The following is a 25,963-nucleotide window of genomic DNA, read 5'->3' as shown; positions in this document are numbered from 1 at the left end:
AAAGAACAAACTTTTCTCTGACCTTTCATGATGATCACACATCGCTCAAAGTCACAGAGAAGATGCTTGTTGGCTGTTAACTTGTACTTTTCCATGTTTTGACCACCTGATAACAAATCATTCAGGGCACTGGCACATCTGCATCTATGTCAAGACATGCATGTGTGTGTGTGTGTGTGTGTGTGTGTGTGTGTGTGTGTGTGTGTGTGTGTGTGTGTGTGTGTGTGTGTGTGTGTGTGTGTGTGTGTGTGTGTGTGTGTGTGTGTTTGTGTTTGTGTGTGTATGTGTATGTGTTGCTACCCACACAGTGGATGTTAGCTCCCCCATATTGAGGGTGAGTCATCCATGGCAAGAAACAGTGGCAGCATCATTAGCATGCCGCTCTCATCCTCCCACTCCCCTGCTCCTTAACAGATTTTAACTGGCACAGCGCTTCCACTGATAAATCACTGTTGCCCTACTGCTGAAACACTCCCATAATTCACAACCAAAAATATTAAGTCAAACACACACTCATACTGCTGCCTTCCTCTCTACCTTCTCATACCACTTCTCGTCCCTAAGCATAATCTAACTCGAGCCACTTTCATCCACTACATATATTACACCACCGTGAGCGCATGATTGGTTCCTATTGGAAAGAGCCCCCTCATGCTGGCACAGTCCAACCATGAACACCAACAAGACAACAATTTTGAAAAAAATGTGTCTCTAAATATTTTCTGACTTCCCTACCCTGTGGCACTCAGCTCCAAGCTCATTTATTCCTATTAAAGGCATACATCTTTAATACAGTTCACGGGTCGGCAATATATAGTTAATTCTTTTTAAACGCTCTGTAATTTCCTTAAACAACTGGGCTTTGTAGTTTTTAGCAAAAGTTGATCCAACAGGAATAATTAATGCATATACTTAGGAATATTGTCAGCCGCGGAGAACACATTTAGTGCTTTATTAAGTATTTACAGCAGCATGATGGTATATATGGGACTGATTCAAAATAAACTACAGTGTTGGTGTGAGTTCATGGTGATAAGGGGACATGTTACCCAGTGTAACAGTGTGGCCCATTGATACATTTTTTATAGTCTTTGAGAAACAAAGGAGCTCTACGTTACAGAGGAGAAAGTTAGTTGAGCTATGGCTCCAAAGGCAATATGTGTTTGTAAAATTTGAGAAAAAAACAAACTGAAAATATCACCAGCAGTATCCTTTCTTAGAATAATTGATAATAAAGACTTAAAAATAGAGTGACAAAGATTTGTAAAAGGAGGTAGCAGGACGCTAAATTTATAAGACTCATCAGAAAATGCTTGTATATTACTAAGCAGTTTTTCATGGTTCATCCAACCAGTTGCCTTTCTGCTTTGTTCAGCCTACAGTCAGAGCTCGTAACACCACTTCAAAATGGAAGTTAACTGGTACTCACTGGAATACAATCAATAAATGATGATTGATACTGGCACTTTCAAGTCCCTGTGTGGAATCAGTAAAGTTTTTCTTATTTTATCTGTTGATAATTTAAAAGCCCTGCCTTAGGGACCTCTTCAATTTATAGTTAGGAGTGAGGATGAGATGAAAAAACCCTGCCTTAACTTAAACAAATCATGTCAATGAGACTTGTGATTTCCCCTTAGGTAGACTTTTAAAGGAACAGTGTGTGGCGTTTAGGTGGATCTATTTTTTTCTTCAGTGTGTAATCACCTGAAAATAAGAATCATTGTGTTTTTGTTAACTAAGAATGAGATGTTTATATTTACATATGAAGCAGGTCCTCTTCACAGAGCTGGCAGCCATGTTTCTAAAGTAACCGAGAATGGACAATCCCAACACTGAGAAGTTTCAGTTGGTCGCAATATGCAATCTCACCGCTAAATGCCCCCAAATCCTACACACTTCACCTTTAGAGACCCTTGTCAGATGTGGGTTAAAGAGAAATAGCAGCCTTATTTTATCAGATCACACAAAATGAAATTGAAATCTGGATCAGAAACACTTCATACACACCATTTGGCCAGACAAACGGTGCAGCGACTTCCAAAAGACAGCCAATAATGCAAAGCTTGCAATAGTTGCGATCCCACTGGTGCAGATGAATCCTACTAATAGAGTATGAGCTCTGTAAGTGTCTCCTGGAGGTCACTTTGTTCAGTTTGGTCACATTCTCCACATACATCACTTCAACAGAGGGAGAACCGGAGAAAAAAAGCAGTGACTCAAAGACATTCAAAGTTTATGAATCTACCTCTCTTCCTTCAACCACCGTGCACTCTCTGTCTTGTCTGAGTTATAGGGTCTATATACAGTCGCAGTCTATTTCGTCTGATCATTGGATCGTCAATCATTATGAAGATCTTCATTTCATGAATAATTGATGAGAGCCAAGTGCATTAAACCACCTTCCTTTGCACTGCATCGGTTACAGTGGTTGCAGGCCTAACAATGATAAGGGGGAGGCACTCAGCTGGCACATTCTGGAGGTACAGCCAAACTCGGCGTCCTTAGAGAACAGAGTGCGAGACGCCTGCTATTTCAGAAATGCACAACCTCCTTTGTCTTTTTTTTTGTACCACGTCCACAGGGGCAGTCCTACTTTGAGTGAGTTTTCTTCTTTTAGGACAAATGAAAACTTCCTGGAGCTTTTTTGCCAGAGCCTTTCTCCATTCGTTAAATCAGCCTAGGGCGTTTGGTTCCGCCTGCGGGTGGCATCAGTCCTCTCCTGCTTCTCTCCTCCTCTTCATCCTCTTCTGTGCACCTAGGTCTTTTGACCGTGAGCCAAGATGTTACATCATTCCTGACAAGATTTCAGGCCCTTTTAACAGGAGTCATTTATTTTATTGGAGATATAGGTGAACGATTGCTACTGGTCATTTAAGGTTATGTGGCCTCTGGCTTCACTCAAACTTGGGCAAGGCAGACATGTTCAAGCAACCATGAAGTAGTGTTTTTTTTTTTAACTCTAGGTCAAGAGTGTGTTTGTAGAGGTTCTAGACCCCAGTTCAAATCAATCCTTGTGCTCATTAACGTGTGCTGTGAAGCTATGGATGGTAGATACCCTATTTCACATGAAAAGCACATCAACTAGGGCACAGGCTGTATAATATATGGGAAAGTGGACCTGTGATAGTTTGTCGGGCTAAAAATAGCAATACTTATGGGGAGATTATGTGAAGACTGTATGTCAGACTAGCAGCCAGCATTCGGATTCGTCTCATGCTGCACTGTACATTCATCCGCCAAACCCCATTCCTGTTCATTTTTGTCACTCCGTTTCTGCCTCGGTACCAATTTAAGCACAGACAAGCTGGCATGCAGTCACGAATGCGCACACACGTTCCCTCACACCACGGTGAAAGTGAGTTGGCAGGTGAGGTGTCAGCATCACTTCAGAGACAGCTTGATGACAATCCAGCTGGAGTCACAGTTTTAAAGGTCACACAGAGATCACACACACTTTCTGTGTCTGTCACTCACACACACACACACACACACACACACACACACACACACACACACACACACACACACACACACACACACACACACACACACACACACACACACACACACACACACACACACACACACACACGCACAAGCACCCTCTAATTAAAAAGCTGAATCAAGCTGACTTCTGCATGTATTAACACCTCTGGCAGACATGAGAATGTCGTCATACTAATAAAGTTATAAAAGTATGGAATATTTTACTAATCTACACAACTTGTGAAGACCTTCAAAGAACAGCGCACAAATGAGATGGTTATCCATGCTAACATGTCACTTACCTCACAGTGGAAAGGAAGACAAAGTTGTAGCCTACTTTCCATCGTTTGTATTAAACTAGATACAGGGTCATGTAATGTACTTTCCCTCACCAGCACAGGTGCTGCTACTACAAACTTACCCAAGCAAATCAATCCAGACAATCCAAATGTCATACATGTGGATGTCAATTAAAATGACTTGATTGTTATGGTGAACATTTCACCTTCAAATAAAGCTTTCAATTAAACATGTCAATCTACATTCACACCCCTACTATAATTATGATCTCTGTGCAGTGACAAAAAGAATCAAATTGTGGAAAAATACACAGGCATACAGGAGACAATGTTCCCTTCTTGCACCCCAATAAATATGGGGCTAGCCAGTGCTATAGGGTGATTTTAATTGATGCCTATTTATATTCTGACTCTGTGTTTTTACAATATATATAGTGTACTTCCGTCTCTGCCAAAATTCAAAACCCTGGTCAAAAAAAAATAAATCCTCAGCCCCACTATCAGCCCCTAGAGGCGTTAATAGTTATTGTCTTTAGGGTGGCGCTGGAAGAGCGGTTTGTACCCTTGGGAGAACAAAATTTGCCTTAACAAATTGAATGGCAATGGGCCTATTAAATAAGGATTAAGCCTGGGTGCCCATGTATTAATAAATGCATTCTTTCCCCCCCTTCTCTCTTCTTTTTTTTGGTCACATAGTCTACGATGGGTCCTTCCAGAGAATATTGCTGCTTCTTTAACATGGCGTCAGTTTGAGACTTACGTCACTGGTGAAGGACAGCATGGAAAGTTAAGGAGGGCATATTTTCCATGAAGCCTCCCTTTGAATATAACCTAATTTAAATGAGCTTGCTAGTCTGTAAAGAAGTGTCTCCATGCCATTGGGGTGTGGACAGTTCTAGAAGCCATCCCATGAGGGTTCTGAGGGTGGACCGAGGCATGGTCAAGTTTACACCCTCACAAGGGAAATAGGAGAAAAGGAAAAAATACAAAGCAACTTCTGTGACTCTTAAATGGCAGAAATCTTATTTTCAGTAAAATTGAATGTTTTGAAAATAGCAATCATATTTTGCAAAATGGAAAGATTATGTGAAAAATACAAAATCTTCCACATAATTGGTCCATAAAATAGATTTCTGCAATATAATTGCAAAATATTGAAACCGGTATATTAATACTTGTTGCTTACTTTACAGTACCATGGAAACTTCAAACCTCTTTTATTGCATAGGCTTTTAGCCCACCAACAGTTCCCTAACACAAATGTTTATGCAGCTATTCCATCTTGGTTCACTTACAGTATAAATGTACAAGGTAGAAGCACTAGTGCCTACCATTTGCTCCACTTAATGAACTCTAAACACTCCCTTGATCCCCTGTGTTTAAGCTTGAGGATCTAGCCCAGCAGTATCAAAGAGCAACGGGAAAGTGATTGGGAGTGACGGCACTGTCATATCAATTCTCATCCCTACCAAAGACACATCTCACTTAGGCTGAAGTGGACAGATAGGGCCTGTGCAAAGCCACTGTACAAATAATTGCTATTGCATAGTTGCACCTGTCAGATACAGTTAACCATCTGGGTTTCCGTAGACAAGAAAAAGGGAAGAGAATAGATAAGCTCCATTTAGTTTGTGCCTTAAATTGCAGTGGCAGCTGTAAAAGGGCATGTGCTTGCACACTGAAGAAACGGAAAGTGAGATAAAAGGAAAGCATCAGGCTGGAGAGAATAATCTCTGGCAGAGGTGTGTCAAAGCCATTGTGGCCATCTTTAAATTGATAGGTGTAGAAATGTTTTCAGGACTCAGTATTTGCGTTTATTTAACAAAACTATGATGTGATTTGTTTTCCCATGTATCACACCATATACATTTAAAGAAAGTAAGACATATGTGCTTTACATGTGTTATAACTTATTTCCCTTAATCCTGTATCTATAGCTGACTTCTCTTAATAAAACATATATTCCTAGATGCACAATTCCCATGCCCAGACAGTAGACCCATTGCATGAGAATATGGATCAAAAGATGATTGGACATGGTTGCACATATCTCATGACACTGTCACCGTCCCTTAATGTGCTGTATGCACGGACTATCAAGGCTGTGCGTGTTACGTAGGCCTGGCCTTACTGTGTTATGGCAGTCAGCATTGATCAGCTGCAGCAGCTGGCTTTCAAACTTCTCCAGGGACGGCTGGAGGGAGATGGTCAGTCTGTTCAGGGTGAAGGGCAGCATCTTGAGCAGCTGAGGCCTCAGCAAAGCATCTCCTGGTGATGAACATACAGCACATAACATATCAACATGACATGACATTTGCATGTCATATTTATAGCTCTCCTGGGTCTAAAATGGGATTCCTCTTCCTGTGGTTAGTTAATGCTGTTATTTTTAGCTCAGAAAACATCTGTTTTCTCCGAGTTGCTGTGGAGGACAACCACCATCTAGTGTAATAAATTTAAGAAACAAGTGGGAAACTATATTTCAGTGTATTCCTATTTTGTGACCTATTTGCAAAGATCCCTGACATTGTCCATCATCCCCAGAACATTTATCATGACACCCCAGACGCTCTAGAAACCTAAGAGAAGGGAGGTCAAGTAGAAAATGCATGGTTTGATACAGTGTTATAGCTTTGTGGATTCTACTTATGTGTGTGTGTGTGTGTGTGTGTGTGTGTGTGTGTGTGTGTGTGTGTGTGTGTGTGTGTGTGTGTGTGTGTGTGTGTGTGTGTGTGTGTGTGTGTGTGTGTGTGTGTGTGTGTGTGTGTGTGCGTTATCATACAAAGCAAGCAGACCTTTACCATGTTACTTTTTCAATAAATATTAAAGTTGCTCACCCTGGCCTCACTTCAAATATAATATACACTTGAATGCGTAGTTAAAATGTTGTCGTTTGTATTTTTAACCAGGCTTGACTTATTGTGATATTTCATACTCCTTCAAGGAGATATCCACAAGCTGGATGAGGAAATACATCCCTGTTTTCTTGCAAGCAAATGGATACAAGATCAACCTTTACTCTTAGTTTTTTAATATATTTAACTATAACTTTTCTGAAAGACAGCAGCTCCGTCTAAATGACTGCACCATTGACTTGTTGTAAGCTGCCTAATGTCAACCACTAACATATTTTCACCACAGACAGATATATCTAATACCACAGATAGTACTGGTGTGAAACAACCCAACCAAAAACGTTGACATCTGGATGCTTGACGTGCATTGAATCAGAATTGATTGGAGAAGCTCGAAAGCCTGTGAGGTCCACAATCACCCCTTTCAGACACAACAAAGAGGAAAATAGCCAGTGTGATTCTAATCTCTTCAAGAGTAATGTAGCTATCAAGCGTTTTATTGCAGCCCTTGTCTCTGGAGTGTAGAGTTGGACTGTTCTGAATGTGGCATGAATATCAAACCGGTGGCTGTGGTCTTAAAAGGCAGCTTAGGTCTCTGCTGCTCACAGCCCCAGAACATGAAGAGGATTAGCCGGCTACCATACCTCCCACTGACTCCCAATGATTATAGCTGTGCACTGTCAGACTTCATTACATTCCCCCTTAGAAACTTACTTTCTAAGTACTGCAGACATTTCAACTTCTGATGGAACTAAGTTTCCAAAAAAGGCCAGTTTCTAAGTACCATGATGAATGTCCTGTTTGTTCTTGGCAGTTGGAGAAACACAAGTGAGCAGTTGCAGATGTGGGTTATGTAAGATTACCTGATATGTACTGAAGGGACAGCCATGTCATATTTTGATTAATCTAGCTTGAGTTTTGTATGGCCTCTTTGTTCAATTCAAATTAGTATCATCTGTACAGTACCAGTAGTGTAAGAATCAAAAAAGCTCCACCAATATACTACTATTTAGGTAAACAAACTCTACATATGACTGTTTCCACCAATATCGATTTTTTTGTTCTTGACTGAAAGGAGTACATATTGAACGAATGAGTGAATACCAAGGACAACACACTGAACACAAAGTCTGAGTTGTGTCAATGGATAAAAGCCCCAAACTCTAAATCGTTACGACTACCTCAAAAGTAGTCGTAACGATTTAGTCTGAAGAAGAGTCTGAAAGAAGTAAAAAGTGGTTACCTTGAAGAGATGCAGTATGTGCCGAGAAGGCAAATTAATTGTGAAAGAGACACAGGCAACATGGATATAAAGTCTGCATGTAAAAGCTGAAGATTGACAAAAACTAAAGTAATTCTCACTTATCGCCCAATACACCAGTTGCTCACAATTTCCCCCCCCAAAAAAATTTTGGTTTCAATTTTTGTTAATATTGGCTAATTTGATCATCATTCATGCCGCTCACACATGTGCTTTTAACAATATTGAATTCAGGTCTAAAAATGAAATGTGATTAAAATAATCTTAATGATAATAATAAGGACACTACTTGATCCGAAAGGCAAACAAATTGAATTTGTAAAGGTCGTAAACAGACTTGAAATTGACACATATTTATCTGTTTTGTGTGTTTTCATCTTATCCTGATCATATATCCAATTTTACATTATTCAACAATATCATTATCTAGGAGTAACACCTTTTCATTACTGTCTTCTAATCTTGCCAACTGAGGCCGTCCACATAATTAGCTGTGAGTTGTAGATCTTTAAATATCCTAAAACAGCATCTGTTTTTGTAGGGGTGAGCACCTTACACTTTCCCAGTGATGTGGCATTTACCTGTTGGAGAAGCTGCAAGCCCGGGAATGTTCTCACTGCCAGATATAAGAACATTCTCTGGCAGAAGGTGCATAACGGAAACCAGAGCGGGGTGGTTTTTTATCACACAGCCCAAATGTGCTCCATCGATAGTCTTCAGGAGACTGCTGTCTGCAGAAAAAGATATACAACACATTTATGTGGAACTGTTTTACTATTTCACATGCATTTCATGACAAACAAGAAAACTGCCACTCTGAATACAAATGAGATAGATATGATATTCCAGCCCACCGCCATCCCCAACACACCCGAAGAATCAATCTCCTTGGTGCGCCAGAGTCCAATATTTCCCCAAAAGCAATGAGTCACAGACAACATGACACCAAACACGCAGACCATTTCTCAATATTCCATTTGGGTGTTGGTGACCTAGGTGCGATGTTCCATTACACTGCCAGCATCGTTTTCCAGGGCTAAACTGAAATGACAACCATTCAACTTGGAGAAAGGCGCTCCTCCAGATGAGCACTGCAGCGTAGATGAGGCAGAAGGTATGAGCAATGCGGTTGTCATCGTTCTAGCAGGTCACCCAATGACAAGTGACGACCCACAATTCCCGCCATTGGGGCGAAGCACAGCGTATTTGGAAGGTGGTGTTTGATGCGCTGCGTATGTTGGCTTCCTTCAAGCCTGAACGGCATCACAATCTTTCACTCTGACAGGGTTAATGATTGCACCTTCAAAAGCATCAGTGACAATCGATACACGACACTTCATTCACCCCCAAAGGCTGTTTTGACAAGGTGACAGATAGTGAAAAGGTGGTGATGTATAAAAACATTGCAATCTTTGCTAATTTCTGTGTATTCATATGTGTATGCAGGGCAAAGGGAGACACTATTCAGGAACAAAATACTGTTTCTAAGCTTTCTGCCTACCACTACAAAACTTCTTAGTGGAAACCAAAGAGAGCATCCATAGAAACCTGCCATCATTCTGACTTCAAGTTGTCTGGAAGACTAATCATTTCCAGCATGACATCACTGGACATCACCCAAGCCAAGCCAGGTCAGTTCTAAGTCCAAGGAAGAGTATAGATTGCTGACTTGCAAGGCTTTTCCACCGGTCACCAGTTACCCAACCCCCAAACATTTCTAGGGAAAATAGGAAAGGAGAAAAGATGAGACAGACTTAAACATCACAAGACACTGTTGGATCCTCTGAAATAGTGCAGGAGTAATGTGAATTTTCTAATTCTACAACGGCTTGGAGAATAGATACCACGATTCAAGCTGGAAATATCAAATATTAAGAACTTCTGACTTGCAGTAAATATAATACATGACATATTTTTTTCACGTTGTTTCATTACTGGTGTCAATTTATACAATCTTGTCTTTAGACGATCTTACATCACTGTAAAGGATATAAGGCCCAAATTATGCTCACGTCATGTGACCCAAATTTCCACATCTAACCCAAAATAAAGACATCTTGTGTCACTAAGCCATCACTGTCCATGTCTATGTTCGTTTTGAAGTATATCTGGCCTTTAGTCTACAGCGGAAAACCAAGCACCTTACCACCGTCAAAATATGCAGCTACAGCATCACAGTTCTAACAAAAACTTCCCAACATCTGACACTTTAGGAAAATTGCTGAATGTAATCCACAGAGTTTTTCATCACAATAAACTATATGCGTCAGTCAGCTTTTAAAACATCAGTGCACTTTCCTGACTGCCTTAGGAACTTGAAAAGCAAGTAGTTATAAAAATAAAACTCCAAACTTTTGTTCGGAAGAATCCAATTTGTTCAGATAATGCCCAATGGTAGCTTCACAATGAATGACATTTTTGAAAAACTTTTTAAAGACATGAAGTTTCTCTTCAAAACAAAATGGTAAATCCATCAGAACCGCAGAAGTAAAGCTTTTTACCAAAAAAACTAATGTAGCAACATAAAAAAGTAGATCACAAAGGGATCATGAATAAAAGGAGAGTTCATTCATTTATTTGAAATAAATGGTATCTTATGGACTTGTGAAAGACATTTCTGTTGTTAAAGAAGTTATTTTTCCTTGTCCATTTCAGCTGTAGACTGCTTTTCATCAATTTCCATGGAAAAGCCTGTGTCTTTATCTTTAAAGTCAAATAAAGGGGATTCTGTAGGAAAGAAGACGATGGACTATATTACTGTGTTTTCCTCCCCTCCCTTTCCATGACTCATCCCTGCCAAACCCTTTAACTCAGTTAACCGTTAACTTACTACAAAAAAGGCTTATGTGTAAAGCCAAAAAAGGAAAATGGTTTTGGGAAATCTCTGAGGTTGCAGCACTGCATCAACTCTGTTCTACAAACGTTCTCAGTGGCGACAGCGGCTTTCGTTGAAAAGGTGTTTCTAACCATGAAACAGAGTAAAAAAGTAGGGTGGGACTGAAGGGAGAAAAGGGGAGGGGGAGAAAGCCAAGCACAGAACTTTTTTTGACACAGATGCTGCCCAGGTGTCGGAAACTTTTTCATCATTTATTTCTTGCAATTCATTATGCATCAGGCTTGGGTTTCAGTCAGATGCTGCGCATACATTAGAAAACAACCCCAAATTTCCTTACAGCAGTGGTGTGGCACCTCAGCGTCAGTTGAGCAGCATCTTGGCAAGAGATGTGAAACCAAGGAAGTGGAGGTAAAAATGGCTCAGCATCAGACAAAAAGAGGCAGTGGTTTTGGGAGACGGTTGAGTGGGAAAGAGGAAAGTAATAAAGATGAAAACAAATGGGGTGAATTTTGAGAGTCGGTTTTACTGCAAACCTGGATGAGAGCGAAGAGGTTTGAAGTGGTGACTTGTATTTGTTTCTGTGATTGGCGCTGTAAGAAATCACATTAATATGAGCCTAATGTGGAAATGTTCCAGGTGGAGGAGCCACAACAAGGGAAAAGTGTTGTTTAACTCCATTATGTTTGTTGGAAGTTCAACTAAACAGTAATAAAGCTTGGCGTAGGTGGTGAAAACAAACACTTATGTGGGTTGCCTTTGAGTCAGATATTCAAGGAAAACCCTTTTGAAGCCACCGGTAAACCTTTTTGTCCTAGCCACAGACTTTTGGGTATATCAGTGAGAACCTTTGTCATGGCATTACCTCTCTGTCCCCCACACACATGGATGTACACACAATAAATTGATTCATCTTGGTGTTCAAATTAGGATATGCTAATGCGAACACAATGTACCATCTGTTTGTCCTCTCATCACACCAAGAGGGCCCCAGAGCAGCCCTCCATCCTTCTTATTCTATTTTTTCTTCTCTCCGCTCCTTCCCCTTTCCTCCCAGTTGGTCGAGAGGAGAAGCTTAGATCGAGCCAATGAGCTTACTGCCTCCCTTCTTGCTCGTTTCCTCCTTTTTTTGCCTCCCTTCCTCTTAGAGGACTAAGACTTTCAAAAGCCCCAAGGCAACTTCCTTTCCTCTATATTCTCTTCTCTTCATTCCCTGCCTCTTGACCCTGACTCCAGCTCTGAAAAATAGGGATGCTTTGACTTCTCTGCCACTACCTCTCCATTTCTTGCTTCCCTAATGATCCTTTTTCTGTTTCAATTCAGACCAACTTCTCACCCATTTATGTTTCAGCATTTGGGTTTTCTCCATTGATCTTATATTCTGTTGCATCATTTATATCTCACAGGTTAAAACTGTGTTTAACCTATAGCGTGCTTTCTTTTCTGATGAAAAGTGAGAAGCATGTTTTAATCAGCGTATTGGCTGTATTTTCTCAAATATAATCCATCCATTTCATTATGTTATCTGGTGACGTTCATTTAAAAACATGACAATCATTATAATTAGAGTTATGAGAATCTACCCATCCCATCACCTTGCATTTCCACGAAGTTAGTCTCCTACTAGGCAAACTCTTTTTTACTCTCCTCCTTCCTTCTTCCTCTTCTTCATGTATTCATGTTTTATCTCTCATTCATTGGCCCATCCCAGAGGGGGGGGGGAGTGTGTCTGTGTTGCTCAGCCAGTGGCAGAGAGCCCTACTAGGCAGTAGAACATAGAAACATGAATTGTTTGGAAGCCACATACAGTATATACCCTGCCTGACCGTGCTCACACTCTGCCAATTTCATCCCCCTACACACACACTGCACACATTCACAATGACATGCCAGTCAGTCAGTGAGTGGCACTTCTCTGCATTGATGGCTGGCTGTCAAAGCTGGCACTGTCATTGCAAAACTATGGACTCAGTTAAGAGAGAAAAATGGAAGGTCTCAATTAATGCATACATTAAAACTACATTTCTGTATAAACATGCTGCACAATTGCATGTAAATAATACATTTCTTTGACTTTTACCTGACGATTATTTTACAAACCTGTCTAGCGTTATACTATATTTTTTTACTGTCAACAGATTTGTTTGTCCTTCTCTGAATACTTCCCCTCCCTACCCTGCAGAGGAGAGAATCTCATCTCCTGATTTGATTCAGATTCTTAGTATCATGATTCAATAAAAAACGACAAGCCCTTTTCACAGCAGCCATTTTGACATGTCACAGCTGGGTAAACACAGGTGTTCTTGATAAAATGAATAATGGTCCCATTGTATTGTGTGTGTCTCAGCCATTCCAGTGAGCCAACATGCACAATACCAGAATCCTGGACCTCCTGAATGGAACCGGGTCATGACAAATGTTATTAACACCTGTGTTTACACTTCAGAGAGCCCTGAAAAGTGAAATACTTTTCATTCCACCTGGTGACCATGTTGCCATGCCCACAAGACACCATTCACGCAGGTCAACGTTTTCAATAAAACTTTCAAACCCACATATGCAGTGTAACTATGGGTAAATATGCTATGTTGTGCATGTGAAAAAAAGAGTAGGGGAAGGACATGCTGCAAATTGTTTGGCCAGCTGGGAGTTGAACCGTGGACTCACCAATAACACTCTTGATTGATTTCTTAGAAACTGAGTTACCACAAGGCCCACTCTCTTTTCATGCGTCTGTCTTTATTCCTTTTGTGAGAAGAACCCAGTGAACACATTCTCCCGTCAACAATTCTCAGTGGAGCGTAGAGACAAAGACATTTCCACTGCGAACAGCGGACAGAATGTTGACCTACCTGTGTACTCCAGAGGACAGAGAACAATAACTGGCCTTGGAACGCTCAAAAAGTTTCTTTGTGTAAATGATAGGGCTGAGGTTTGTTTGGTCCTTTCATACTACCATACCAGGAAAGTACATACAGTATGAACACAACATACACTAAAGATATAATTGGAAGCCCGTTGAATGCCCCAAAGACACTGAGGGACAAACATTGGCTCATGCTAATCAATAGCCTGCTGGTCAATAACAGCTTCTTTGAAAAGTTTTTGTCAATGATACAAAATCAACAAAATGTTTCAAGGTTGTTATGGCTCAGGATGTGACATTCAACAAGAGGAAAAATACTGATCTCAGAAAAAAAATCACAAAACAGAGCCTTACAGAAGAGCGCTCTGCCAGGCCTCAAGCTGTATGTATGAGGCCGTCTCAGAAAATCTGTGGGCCGCTGGGATCATGTTTACACCAGCATTTGTTTTGCATAAAAAAACACAGCCTCCTCATTAAATAAGACCAGTGTGTGGGCACAGTGAGGTCCCCAACATGGAGGGCAGCTTACAAGAAAAAATATATTTTGTGTATAATAATTTTTGCATTTTGTGTTCTCTCCTGTACCTGGAACAACATTCCAACACCAACACGGCCCCTTGTGTTTCGCACCGGGGTATTTTCTGTACAATCAAATTCACAAGGTGCCATTTGTTGTTTTTGATTGGTAACCAACATTCAAGAGTGCAGGTGTCATGTAACATGAGCCGGCCTGGAAGGAAGATAAAGGGAGAGCAGTGATTACCTGTATGAGAGTGGCATGCTGAATGAATGCCAAGAGAAACGTTTTGTTGCGTCTTTGACGGAGAATTAATTATAACCCTCATCCCTGACGAATTATGCTTTTGTTTCTGCCTGCATCTATTTGTTAATCTAAACGAACTGGAACCAACTGAACTCAGAGCCCCGTTGTTGACATGGGGGGAGAACAGGTCAGATGAGCCACGCAGTCCGTTTTGAACTTTGCCTTCGCCTTAAACCATCCAATTGCTTTATGTATACAAGTAAGCAAACTCTATTGCAATGATGATGTTGGAGACGCTTTCTATGGCTTTAATATGGTAGACATGTGGAGATACAGCAGTTTAGAGTTTAAATTTAATTCACGATTATTCAGTTCAACTTTCAACACCGACTTAATTTGCAGCATGTCAAGAAGTAATGAAGACATTATTCTTATCCGGAGCAACAGCATTTTAAAAGACTGGGAAACTGAATAAGGTGGAATGTGTAATGAATAAGGGATAAAAACAACGTCAGCCCCCAGGGCATGTTTCCTCATTTTAATTTGTTCACACAGTGAGACGTGAATGACCACCATGAGGAAAATGTACTTATTTTACAGCAGCACAAAACTGTTTTAGATACTTCTTTCTCTCTACAAACTCACACTCAATATGCTTTACATCAAGAGGTAGAAACCAGGACTGGGTGTTCCTGTCACAGTGGGTGGATGAGATAAAAAGTGATATAAAGAAAAAAGGGTTCTGTACATAAAAGAGCAGCAAGAGTGGCAGCAATATGGCCCTTAGAACAAAAAGAGCAACGTTCCACTGAACAACAGGCATGTGGTTAATAATTCAGCGAGTATAAGAGTCCGTTTGAGAGAAGGTTTTCTAATATTCATGTGACATGATAGCCAAGACAGGAACTCTGGCTCTCGCTGGGCACAGTGTTATTCATACTGTGAGGCACTACAGTGTTTTGTAATTCATAGCCTTGGTTTTTTTAAAGGCCAAGCAAGGACATATCTAGACCAGCCCAGAGCTTCAGTAGCAAACTTAATAGTTCAAGATTTGTTCTCAAATGTTAAACTGATATAAGTCTAATATTCAAATATAATCCAATCAGTAGTTGTGAATCACACCCGCAGCCAGATGAATAACCAAACTGTTAACCTGCAGGAGGGAGATCCACAGTTAAATGAATTCAATCAGAAGTAATAGCTTTCTTCATTCCATGTTCATTGCATATGTAACTGTTGGGCATCATGCAGAGTGTTAAGATCTTTAAAACCAATCTTGGAGCTTTGGACTTGCAAAAAGGCGCTTAAAGAAAAATAAAGCTAAAAAGTACACCATGAAAACAACCAAAACTGGCCTGAGGAGAATATACAATGGTCAATAATACATTGACCCTGGCCGCCTGGGACTACTTTCATTTCAAGCCAAATGCAAAGGGCAAGATGTTTTATGCTTCAAATGTGTGGCTGTAAGCTTCTTCTCTCCGTTGGACCTCTCTGTTAGACTGTCCTTACATGCAGTTGGCCCATCCCTCTGTGTCGGTTTATACAGGTGTTATCATCCCCCATTTTCATTGTATTGTTTTCTCTCAGCACCTACTGCAATGGTATCTCTTTTTAAGTTTTCACACAGAATGCTTTTCCTCATAAGGTTTGCACTGGGAGTCATTCCAAGTCAGTGAGGTTTCAGGATAGTGGTGCCAGCTTGGCTGGGTTAGACAAAATAAATGTTTTGCTAGTCAATATACTTTATTTACTATATCTTATCGTAGCAGAAGCCACCACTCTGATACTTTATCATCATACTTCATGAGTAGCTGATACATCTACAGATTATTTCTCTGCCAAAATAAATTGACACAGCAGAGCCACTCCGCTATTATGGATTACAGTCTCCAAGGGTTACACCTGACATAACACCTCCAGACTATATGAAGGATATGAGGAAATATGGCATGGCCTGAATATACACACAGGTAAGTCTCACGTGTATTGCAGCCCTCTCATCTTTTCCTGTTGCATTATTCCGGGGAGAAATACTTAGTGAATCGACATAATAAATACTTGCAATACATAGTATATAAAGAAAAGCTCCTTACAGTCAACGGTGTCCCTCAGGAGGGGATGGAGGAGACTTCTTGGTGATCCATGGTGTAGATTCAGCCTAGGAGATACATTGAAAGCAAAAGAATGATTATATGAATGAATGCAGCTGGAGCTGCTATAGCTGCCAATGTAACAAAAGCATGTGTCAAAGGCTGTGCTAGCTACATTCAATTCTAGTGTCAACAACTGGTGTTTCTCAACTAAACTGGTGTCTGTTAAGTTTGTGCCCTCTGGTTCCCGCCTCAGACCACCAGCAGTCAAAACTAACAGATATAAATTCTCTTTCATACCCTTTGCCGTTTCACTGCTCAACTCTGTAAAGTGCAGGTAGCACAGCACATCTTCAACCATGCCTTTTTTCTAATATTGTATATTTTTGTTCACCCTTTGACTCTAGTATTTAGAATGTGGTTATGAATGTTTGTTTTTCTATCTTGTGTGTCTTGCCCTGTGTTGTTATTGTTTTTGCTGCTGCGGCAAAATGGAATAAATGAAGTGCTTGAACTTGAACTAGCTCTGTGGCCGTCCCCTCCAAATCCTGACTGTTGACAACAGAGAAAACCCAAAACTGCTCACATAAAGAAGTAGTTGTATGTATAATAACCTGGCAGCTCCTGCATGATAATCAAGCAGCAACCCCCTCACCACAACCACACCTGTCCTTCAACCGCCTCCTCATGATAAACCAAATTAATACCTGGCTGGTGTAATTAGGGATGGGATAATCACCTTCTGTCCCCATCAGCAGCCAGAGCCTCTGGCCTGTTGGTAAAGAGTTCCAGGACGGTGAAGCCTCGCCCCATGGCCTGCTGGGAGCCATCTGGCCTGGGCGACAACGACACCAGCTCTACGACCACCACCGTGCTGGGCAACCGCAGAGACGTATGGAAATACAGGACCTACAAAAAACAATAAACACACAGAGAGAGGATTTAAATTATCAATCCCACTTCTTTGATTTGTTCAGAAGCAGCTTGGATTTTATCTAATGCCAATATCTGTAATCTTAACCATGGTACATTGAATTATGTATCAAAATGTGGCATCTGCGGGTCTTAGCAGCTTTTAAGAAAACTTGTACAGGACTCCTTAAAATGATATCATTATACCAAAAAGCACTGATATTAAACTCTAATAACACACTTTCAAAACATGTTCTGTTAAGAGTTTGATCAAAAGCTGTCACACCAGCCCAAAGGAATGGCACTTAACAGGTGTGGAAGCATGGAATTTTTCTTGAGAATTTTTTTTTGTTGCGATTCACTCATGTTTTTCCTTATTCCAAACATTTTTGTAAACTATATTATACTATACAAGCAGCATGTTGAGAATCACTTCAGGGAAGTGACACATAAACAAGTACATGATGGTGCACAGTCCCATGGCACCCACTCAACTCTTGCCGACATTGAAGCACTGCAGTTCAGGGATAGTCATCATACATGAGAAGATCACTCACATACAGCATTGGGACCTCATTTTCACCAGGTTTGTATGATTATTCAACAACAACAAAAACATGCACTATTGGAATAACTAGAAAGAACAAAAGATGATGAAAAGGAAAATGATGCCACAGTACCACAAACCTTTTTCATTGTATGAGAAAATCCACCCCTCCCAACAAGACATGGGCTAAAACCAACATGATGTTAGGCGGAATGAATGAAGGGAAACAAAATGGTAGTTCGTTCTGATTAATTGCCAAAAAGAATGTTTGCCTCTACTATTATTTTTGGAGTTTCATCTCTGATTAACAAAACCCTTTATCCCAGTTGTTGTGCTGTGTTCGATCCTCTGTGTTCATCCCACGCACGTTGGTGCAAACTCCATATTGAAGGTCTTGAAAAGGAAGGAGCCAAACATCCAGGGTTGATAAGAATACCTAATAGGTGATTGTGTGAAACCATAAATCTCACATTCAAGAGGCGGGTATGTACCCCTTGTGAGCTCTTTAGAATTATGTTGGGGGGGGTGTGACCTCGCTATTTTTATACAATTTCAGAGGAAGACAGTCGGGTCTTTTGGGAGCCTGTTTGTAGTCCGTGCCAGGTAGGTGCAATTGTTTAAAGGCTCTGATCTCCCATTCAAATTGGAAATAATAGCCTACCTACAGCCGAGCCACACTGATTTACATGCACAAAGGCTTGAATATGATAAAGGGACCCACGAATTCTATGTGATCCATTGGTCCCCGAGCACAATAAACCCTGTTATTTTTCAAAGCCATAAAGAAGAACATGACAGTATCAACAGAAAAATATGGCATAAGTAGACATGAGCTACCTTGAAATATAGAGCCAATTTCTTCCCAGCCCACTGTGGCGGAGCCTGTTCATCTTCAACCCCAGCTATCAGCCACCACGGAGCAGTCGATTCAAATTTAAAACCTCTGAGGCCTTCCTATTTCGGCCACATCAGTCTTGTTATCTATGAGCATGGTAGGTTTAAATTACTTGCCCAAATACAAACACCGCAGAATACAAATGAAAAACGTGGGAGGCAGAGATACTCGTCCAGCCATGGTTTGATTTAGTTAAAAGTCTGTTTGCTTGTTTTCATACATTCACCAGACTTTGCCAAGGATTTTGAGATTCACAAAATAGCTCATAAAACTGCTGTGAATGCTAAGATGAAAGTCTCCAACATAAACACATTTTTCTGAAGGATTTATCAACAGGGGCAATGAGACAGAATAGGAGAAGTAATAATGTCTGGTAACTCAACATAGAGGCTCTGAGTCTGTGTGGAATCACTTTGAATTGGAACATTGAAGGAGAGGTCATTTTATGAAATCTTACCACAATATCTCTGTTCTGATCTGACAACTGATTCATTTCTTGGTTATGATGAAGCACAATTTGTGCACATTACTGAGCATTTGTTCTGTGTGTTTTTTCATCTTTGAATGCAGATATTCTGGCTGAGATGAGAGAGTAAAAATATCCCCCATCCCAAGATGCATGTCATTCAGTATTCATGGATTGAAAAACTTTACTTTCCCTCAGTTTATCTATTTATTTATTTCCCTCCAACCTTAACTCCCAAATCAAAGCCTCATCCGTGACTGAACTTCTCTTGAACCTTTCCCAAGCTGTATTTACGAGACATTTTCTATCACGTTCCCCCAAGTTTCCTCCCCCTGTGAGAATGTGGAATTTTGCATTGTGGTCAAAGACGTAGTCCCCAGTCTCAGAACAATCCAAACGTGGACATTGTTCATGACGGATTTCCAATTCAAAGGTAGGATTTCTTTTTTCATCTGCCTCAATGCTTTGATATACCTCCAAATTGATTCTGTTCCAATCACACACACACACAAAAAAAACCAAATATCTCTCTTACCCAATTTGCAATAATTTAGGATTTCAAAGGATAAAGTAATTGCTCAAGGAAAACACAATGACTGGTTATGAATATTTAGAAACGGACAAGCTGAACTAAGGAGCAAATAGTGTAAAGTGTTTTGATTAAACATTTCTACCTAAATCCACGATACTTGAGCTGATTTCACAGTTTTTCTGTGATAGTACAGCGTGCTTTAGCTGCACGTTCTTCAGCATTACAGGGCCTTTTTTCATTGCCTTTCTCAAATACAAACTCACAGATTTCTTAGATGCCCTGTGTTTTATAGATCCTGCTTTAGAGCAGGCCCCGAGGCATGATGGTGCTACATCTTTGACCGAGTTGAGAGGTAGTACTGCAAATAAGGAATGAATGTACTGTAATACTTGGTACTAACAGGAAATAAAGAAAAGTGTATGCCAACAACAGTCAATTGAATTTTGTTTTGTTTTGGTAACTTGTTGATATATGCCAACAAAATGTATTTGACTTCTGTTGGCACACATCTTTTTTCATTTCCTGTAAGTTCAAACATATTCGTTATCACATTCAAAATATTCAACAATGACACGTACTTCAGTTGCCTGAGCAAAGCTCAAAATTTGCACTATCAAGGCCGACAAAAATGACTATACTTTTCCCCAGAACTTTACGTTAAGGCAATCTCATGAGATCTTTTTCCTTCCCGACGCCGCGGGAGCACTGCGAGATGTCATTGAGAAAACAGCTTGCCTCGGCAGCAATGCCAGGCGCAGCATATGTCGGACCTAATGAGAGGTTATAGTGCGCAGCGACTGTCAACAAAGCAGTAATCGATTCTCGCAGGGGTAAATATCCACCCCCTCCCCACAACTTGAGAGAAGAGGGGCGAACAGCAATGTGATGACATTAAAACACCATCAGCACAGAGGCATGTAGCTTGAAGTCACTGTCTCTACCAACAACCAGCCTGTCTGCAGCTTCTGGGGGTTTTGATGAGACCCCTTTGTGGGTGACAGAGAACCAAACTATGACAGGGAAGAGGCAAATGAAAGTGAGTGGGAGCTTCTGTGAGATGAAAACCTACGGTAGAAACCAGAGAGCGGGAAAGAAAAAGGAAAGATTGTGACGGTGGCTCTGCCTTGAATTGTTTCAGATCTGTCTCATGGTGAACTGGTTTTACTGGCTATGGTAGCAGGTAAGAACTATGTCCTGGTAGAATGGTAGAATGAATCATATTCCCTTGAGAAAAAAATCATGTTATGTGGTGTGAACAGGGACGTTTAGTATGCACATATTCATTGCATAACATTAATACACAGAGAAAGTAAATGTAAATATAAATATGTTCAATTAGTATTAAAGGTGACTTATTGTCTACTTAAAGTGATAACAAAAACTATATTACAGCATTACTATCACCCTAATCAGTGATTTGCAATGTGTATATAACATTTGCTATTGGAAAATATAAACAAAATCCTGTGTAATAGCTTCATAGTGTCCATTTAGTGGCTGTTGGTGCGCAACAAATAATTATGAACCTCTCATAGTGCTATCAGACTGTAAAAGCGGAGGCTAATTCTCCCCCCCCCCCGTCGAGGTGGTCATTGAAATGCCTTGAAATGACTTGTGGGCAACTGGGCGAGCACTGAAGGGGGGGAATCACATGGCATTGCACAAGACAAAGAGGCTGCAAATGAGCATTGGTTTCTGCATAGAGGTCCAGAGCAACTGGGGTGTAATTGACAGGGCCCGGTTGTTTGACCCCTGGAGTCCTCCCAAAAGAAAAGCAAACAGGGCATTTCTATTTAGCCGACATGATGGCTGTGGGAGCTGGGAGCACTGTAGTGTCAGCTACCTGGGACCTAGATAACAGGCCAGATCCACACGTCTGCATGCCTGTATTAACTATTCACATGTTATGCATCGACTTGTATGAATTAATGTGACTCTGAGTGCACATGTGTGTAAGAAGAATAAAGACTGACATCATACAGCATTGAAAAAGCTCACAATACACAGCCTTTAGTGCATTTTATAAGTGCCCATGTAACTGTGAGCTCCTCTACTGCAGCTGCTGTGTACCTCTGGCCTTCACCCTGGAACTTTGTTGTTAAAAGCAAAAGCTCAGCTCATGAAGTCCTATGAAGCTAAACTGTGAAGCACATGCACTCAGGAAGATTCTTGGCTGACTTTGATGCTAGTTTTGGCAGCATAACCAACGCCTGGAGGTGGAGGGGGAGAGAGAGAGAGAGAGAGAGACAGTAAGTCATTTGACAGGCTCAGAACCAGCGGGTATCAGCATCACAAACCCTCCCTGTGTGAAATTCTGTGACTGTCACCAGCATAGGAGAGATGAGAGATGGCAGTGTGGATGATAGAGAGGCAGAGAAAAATGAGAGGGATGGAGGCTCCAGGCTTCCTTAGGACCAATAATGTCACTGGATTGCAGCTGGGGCAGATCAGACTGAACATGCATATGTATGACAGCTGAATCAAATAGATTTTCAACAAGAGGTCCTCACAGGTCGAACATTTTGGACATGATGTGAAACTGACCTGTGGAAAAGCTAACCAAAACCCACTTCTACATAGCTTAACTAGCTGTTTAAAACTGTCTGTAGTCTAAAATAGACAAAAAAGACAAAAAGTAAACAGACTGTCAGAATGGAGGATAATTAATCCCAAAAAGAGATAAAACTGGAACACTGGCAGCGGCATGATGCGCCACAAATTAACAAACAGAAATGCAACACACATCCCATGAATCAATGTAAAGTAGACATAAAAATGAATGGCAAAAAAAAGTCCCAATTAGTCTGAATATCATTTGGAACCGGCCAAATTCAGACTTCAGATTCACTGCCACCCTTTCAAGCCTAATTTTTTTATAGATTAAGATAGTTCTGCTGCTGTCATCATTGCTTTGCAGGTAGGATAGAAAAACTGAGACATCATATCCCTGTGCCAGACCCAGTAAAACGTACCCAAATATGGTGATGACAAAAGGTTGGATGGGATTGACGTAGATAAACTGGTTGTTGCAGGTCAAAATAACGACTCCTAAAGCAACAGTTTCTTTTACCAGCATAGAAAATGTTACATCAATGCCCCACAGCTACTGCTAACCACTTCTGTGTCAAATCAAAAAGACTTCATCGGGACAGATATGTCAGTCTCTACTGGTTGATCAGGGCAAAATAACACCACCTCCCAAAGCGAAAACATTCAACTTAAACACAGCATACTCTGATGCCCAGTTGGGTCTCAGTTACTAGGAACCACTGTATCTAAGGCACACAGGAAGTCATTCACTAATATGTCCACTGAAATGATCTTACTGTGCCGAGAAAAATACTATATTGAAGAACGGCGCAAACCAAGCAGCAGTTTTATCCTTTGCTGAGTTTGTAAATTTGTATCCTTGAAAAAAATTATACCTACATCGTGCCATTACCATAATACACTGCTGAACCTTTATATGCTGTTTAAGGAGGGCCATTCTGCAGGGTCAGAGATGTAGAAGTGGATGAGGCAGCTAGTGAAATCCTCAAGCATGACAGGTGAAAAAGGAACAAGCAGAGTAATGGAGCCGATTGAGAAGTTGAAGGCACAAAAGGTGTTCCATTCTATCACCTGAGTGACTGGTGCGAGGAAAAAGATAGGCCTGGGCTGCACTGAATGTCTCCCCTGAGGTGTGCAATGTGGCGGAAGTAAAAAAAAAAAAAAAAAGAAAAAAAGAAAAGTGGTTTGATATAAAAGTTAATGTCGTAAGGACAAAACAGAAAGAGGAAAAAGGAAACAGAACAGGTGGAGGACTTGGAAAAGCTGATATATCAGCCAAAGGTGAGAGGACTGCAGCAATTAATGGACAAACAGACCAAGGAACGAGGGTGACAGTGAGTATTTCTCATTTTTCAAAAATAAAAAAGGCTTTTTTAGACTGCAGAGAATTGGAAATATCTGACCAACCTTTCATTGTCATTGTAGAGGAGGATGCCTGGCCAGCATGTATACAACTGAACCTCAATACTTTTCTGGTAGCGCCAAGAAAAGAAAACTGACAAGTAGCAAAAGCTAGCATCAAATGTAAAAAATGTAATCTTGGTTACTAGTTGTTTGTTCTGTTTCTGATTTATATCAAAATTTGGGATGGATTACCGCACCTAGTGGGTATCGCTCACAATTAAAGATAAATAAAAACATAAACATACTGTAAACAGGACGTCAGTAGATTTGGGTTAACACAATGCTAACAATGAAAGCGTTTGTTTGTAGAAAAGTGTGACAGAAACAGGTTGTTAATATGTAATTGTTGATACATTTCTAAATCGATTTAATACTGCATCCACCAACATAGGAAAATAAAGCATCAAAGTGCATGCCACTCCAGATGTGCCTACTATTTTTTTCAGGATTTTTCCAACTGCATCCCATGATCTTTTGCTTTCCTTTTCATATACGCCAATCTGTGATGCAAAAAATACTCTAAACATACTTTAAATATGGTTCGCAGGCGCAAGGCCAAATGTTTAGCATTGAGCACAACATTCCTTCTCTCTAACCACCACAGATTCTGACTGAATGAAGTCTAGTCTCTTGCTACACTAGCTCCATGTCCGCTGTCTCGCAGCACTAGATCTATGACTAGTATCATGGCTGACCATCTTGCTACACAGCAGCAGCAGCAGCAGCAGCAATAACAGGTCAATGCCACACACTCCTGGTTGTTTCATTTACCTTTTCAGCCTGTCCTTGCTTCCCTTTGCTTTCACAGCAATCCCTCTACACCATGAGCCACACTGTTGTTATGTCAAGCAAAGCAGAAACATTATTAACAAGTCAAGGTCAAGGAGGAAAACGTTTTTTGTGTTGTAGGACAGTGGAAAGCTTAAATTGTGTAGCAGCAAAACCGATTATTTAGTTTACACTAAGCAAAATGAACTAAAACACTAGGAGCTTTTCTACCAGTTAAGTTGTGTGGTTGGAGACAAGAGATTAGTGGGAACTATTGTGTGCAAAATTGACATTTTGGTTTGAGGATGGCACAAGAGGAAAGTGTTGAGTCATTGAGTGTCCAAAATTGAAAAGGTGCATTGCCTGAGGTGCATAAAATGTTCAGGTAATTGCATGGCAATCTGTCTTTTATATATATAAAATGGACAATCTTGCCTAGTAGTTGCAATATTAACGTGGATCAAAAACGTGGGACTTCAGGTGACTTCCACCAGAGATTATATATAATAAATAGCAGGCTAGCAGTTTTCCAGAGGGACAACTTTCGCCCGTCTGATCATCCTCAGACCCCACAGAAAGTGAGGTCAATGTTTACAAATGGCATTAGTCTGAAAAAACACACTGTTAATACCTGAAAGAAACAGGAAAACTCTTTCTCTAGAGATACAATACAGAGAAGACAGCCACTGACTATGATGGATAATGGCTCCAAACTGACTTGGGTATAACAGATGACGTTGAAAACTGTCTAAGGACCTGAAGGCAGAGGGAAGTGCAACTCCCATACTCTTTTTCTCCAAAATCCCCTGTTCCTCACTTTTAGCTTCAGTGCCTCTGGTGTTTCGCTGCCTCGTCCCTGACTCCAACAGAATCCAAAGAATCTGCACTCTACAACATTCCCAGCTTTGCCGACGACAGATCTCTGCGCTCGCCGGGTAAAGTCTTAGTTTGTCACCCAGGTTTTGGTCTCCTGACATTTTGTAAAATCCTGTCTGAAATGCCTCACCGACAAACCGCGGGCACCGACTGCGAATGCTGGAGAGGCATCACAATAAGGGAGGAATGCAGGAAATATACAACGATGAAAGGATCGGAGGAACGCTGCCAGACTCAAAAAGGTATTCTAAAAAGGTACATTTCAACAAAAGTTGACGTTGGCAATGTCAAAGCCTGGAACAACAAAGCAAAAGAAGGACAGAATCTCTCTCTTTCCCTCTCAACACCACACACAGGCAATGCAGAATTATGGGGTGAAGCTTACTGTGTGTGTGTGTGTGTGTGTGTGTGTGTGTGTGTGTGTGTGTGTGTGTGTGTGTGTGTGTGTGTGTGTGTGTGTGTGTGTGTGTTGAGTGCATGTGAGTGTGTTTGCATGTTTGTAGGGAAAAGTGAAAAGAGGGAGTGACAGAAAGACAGACAAAAGAGTTCGGGAGTCA

At 40.8% G+C, this 25,963-nt stretch overlaps 1 protein-coding gene across 1 annotated transcript in view; it reads right to left on the bottom strand.

Annotated features, from left to right (window-relative positions):
• The window catches only part of nphp4 (nephronophthisis 4), a 157,252-nt gene that overhangs the window by 119,663 nt on the left and 11,626 nt on the right, over positions 1-25,963 (bottom strand). The window contains exons 3-6 of the mRNA XM_054608940.1: positions 17,196-17,365; positions 16,460-16,524; positions 8,483-8,632; positions 5,917-6,053 (exon numbers count right to left, since the gene is read on the bottom strand). Coding sequence (XP_054464915.1) covers positions 5,917-6,053; positions 8,483-8,632; positions 16,460-16,524; positions 17,196-17,365 — 522 coding nt within the window. The remainder of the gene's footprint in view (positions 1-5,916; positions 6,054-8,482; positions 8,633-16,459; positions 16,525-17,195; positions 17,366-25,963) is intronic.

The sequence above is a fragment of the Anoplopoma fimbria genome, chromosome 12 (genome assembly GCF_027596085.1).
Source record: "Anoplopoma fimbria isolate UVic2021 breed Golden Eagle Sablefish chromosome 12, Afim_UVic_2022, whole genome shotgun sequence".
Classification (NCBI taxonomy): Eukaryota; Metazoa; Chordata; class Actinopteri; order Perciformes; family Anoplopomatidae; genus Anoplopoma; species Anoplopoma fimbria.
This window is presented reverse-complemented; position numbering and strand designations above follow the sequence as displayed.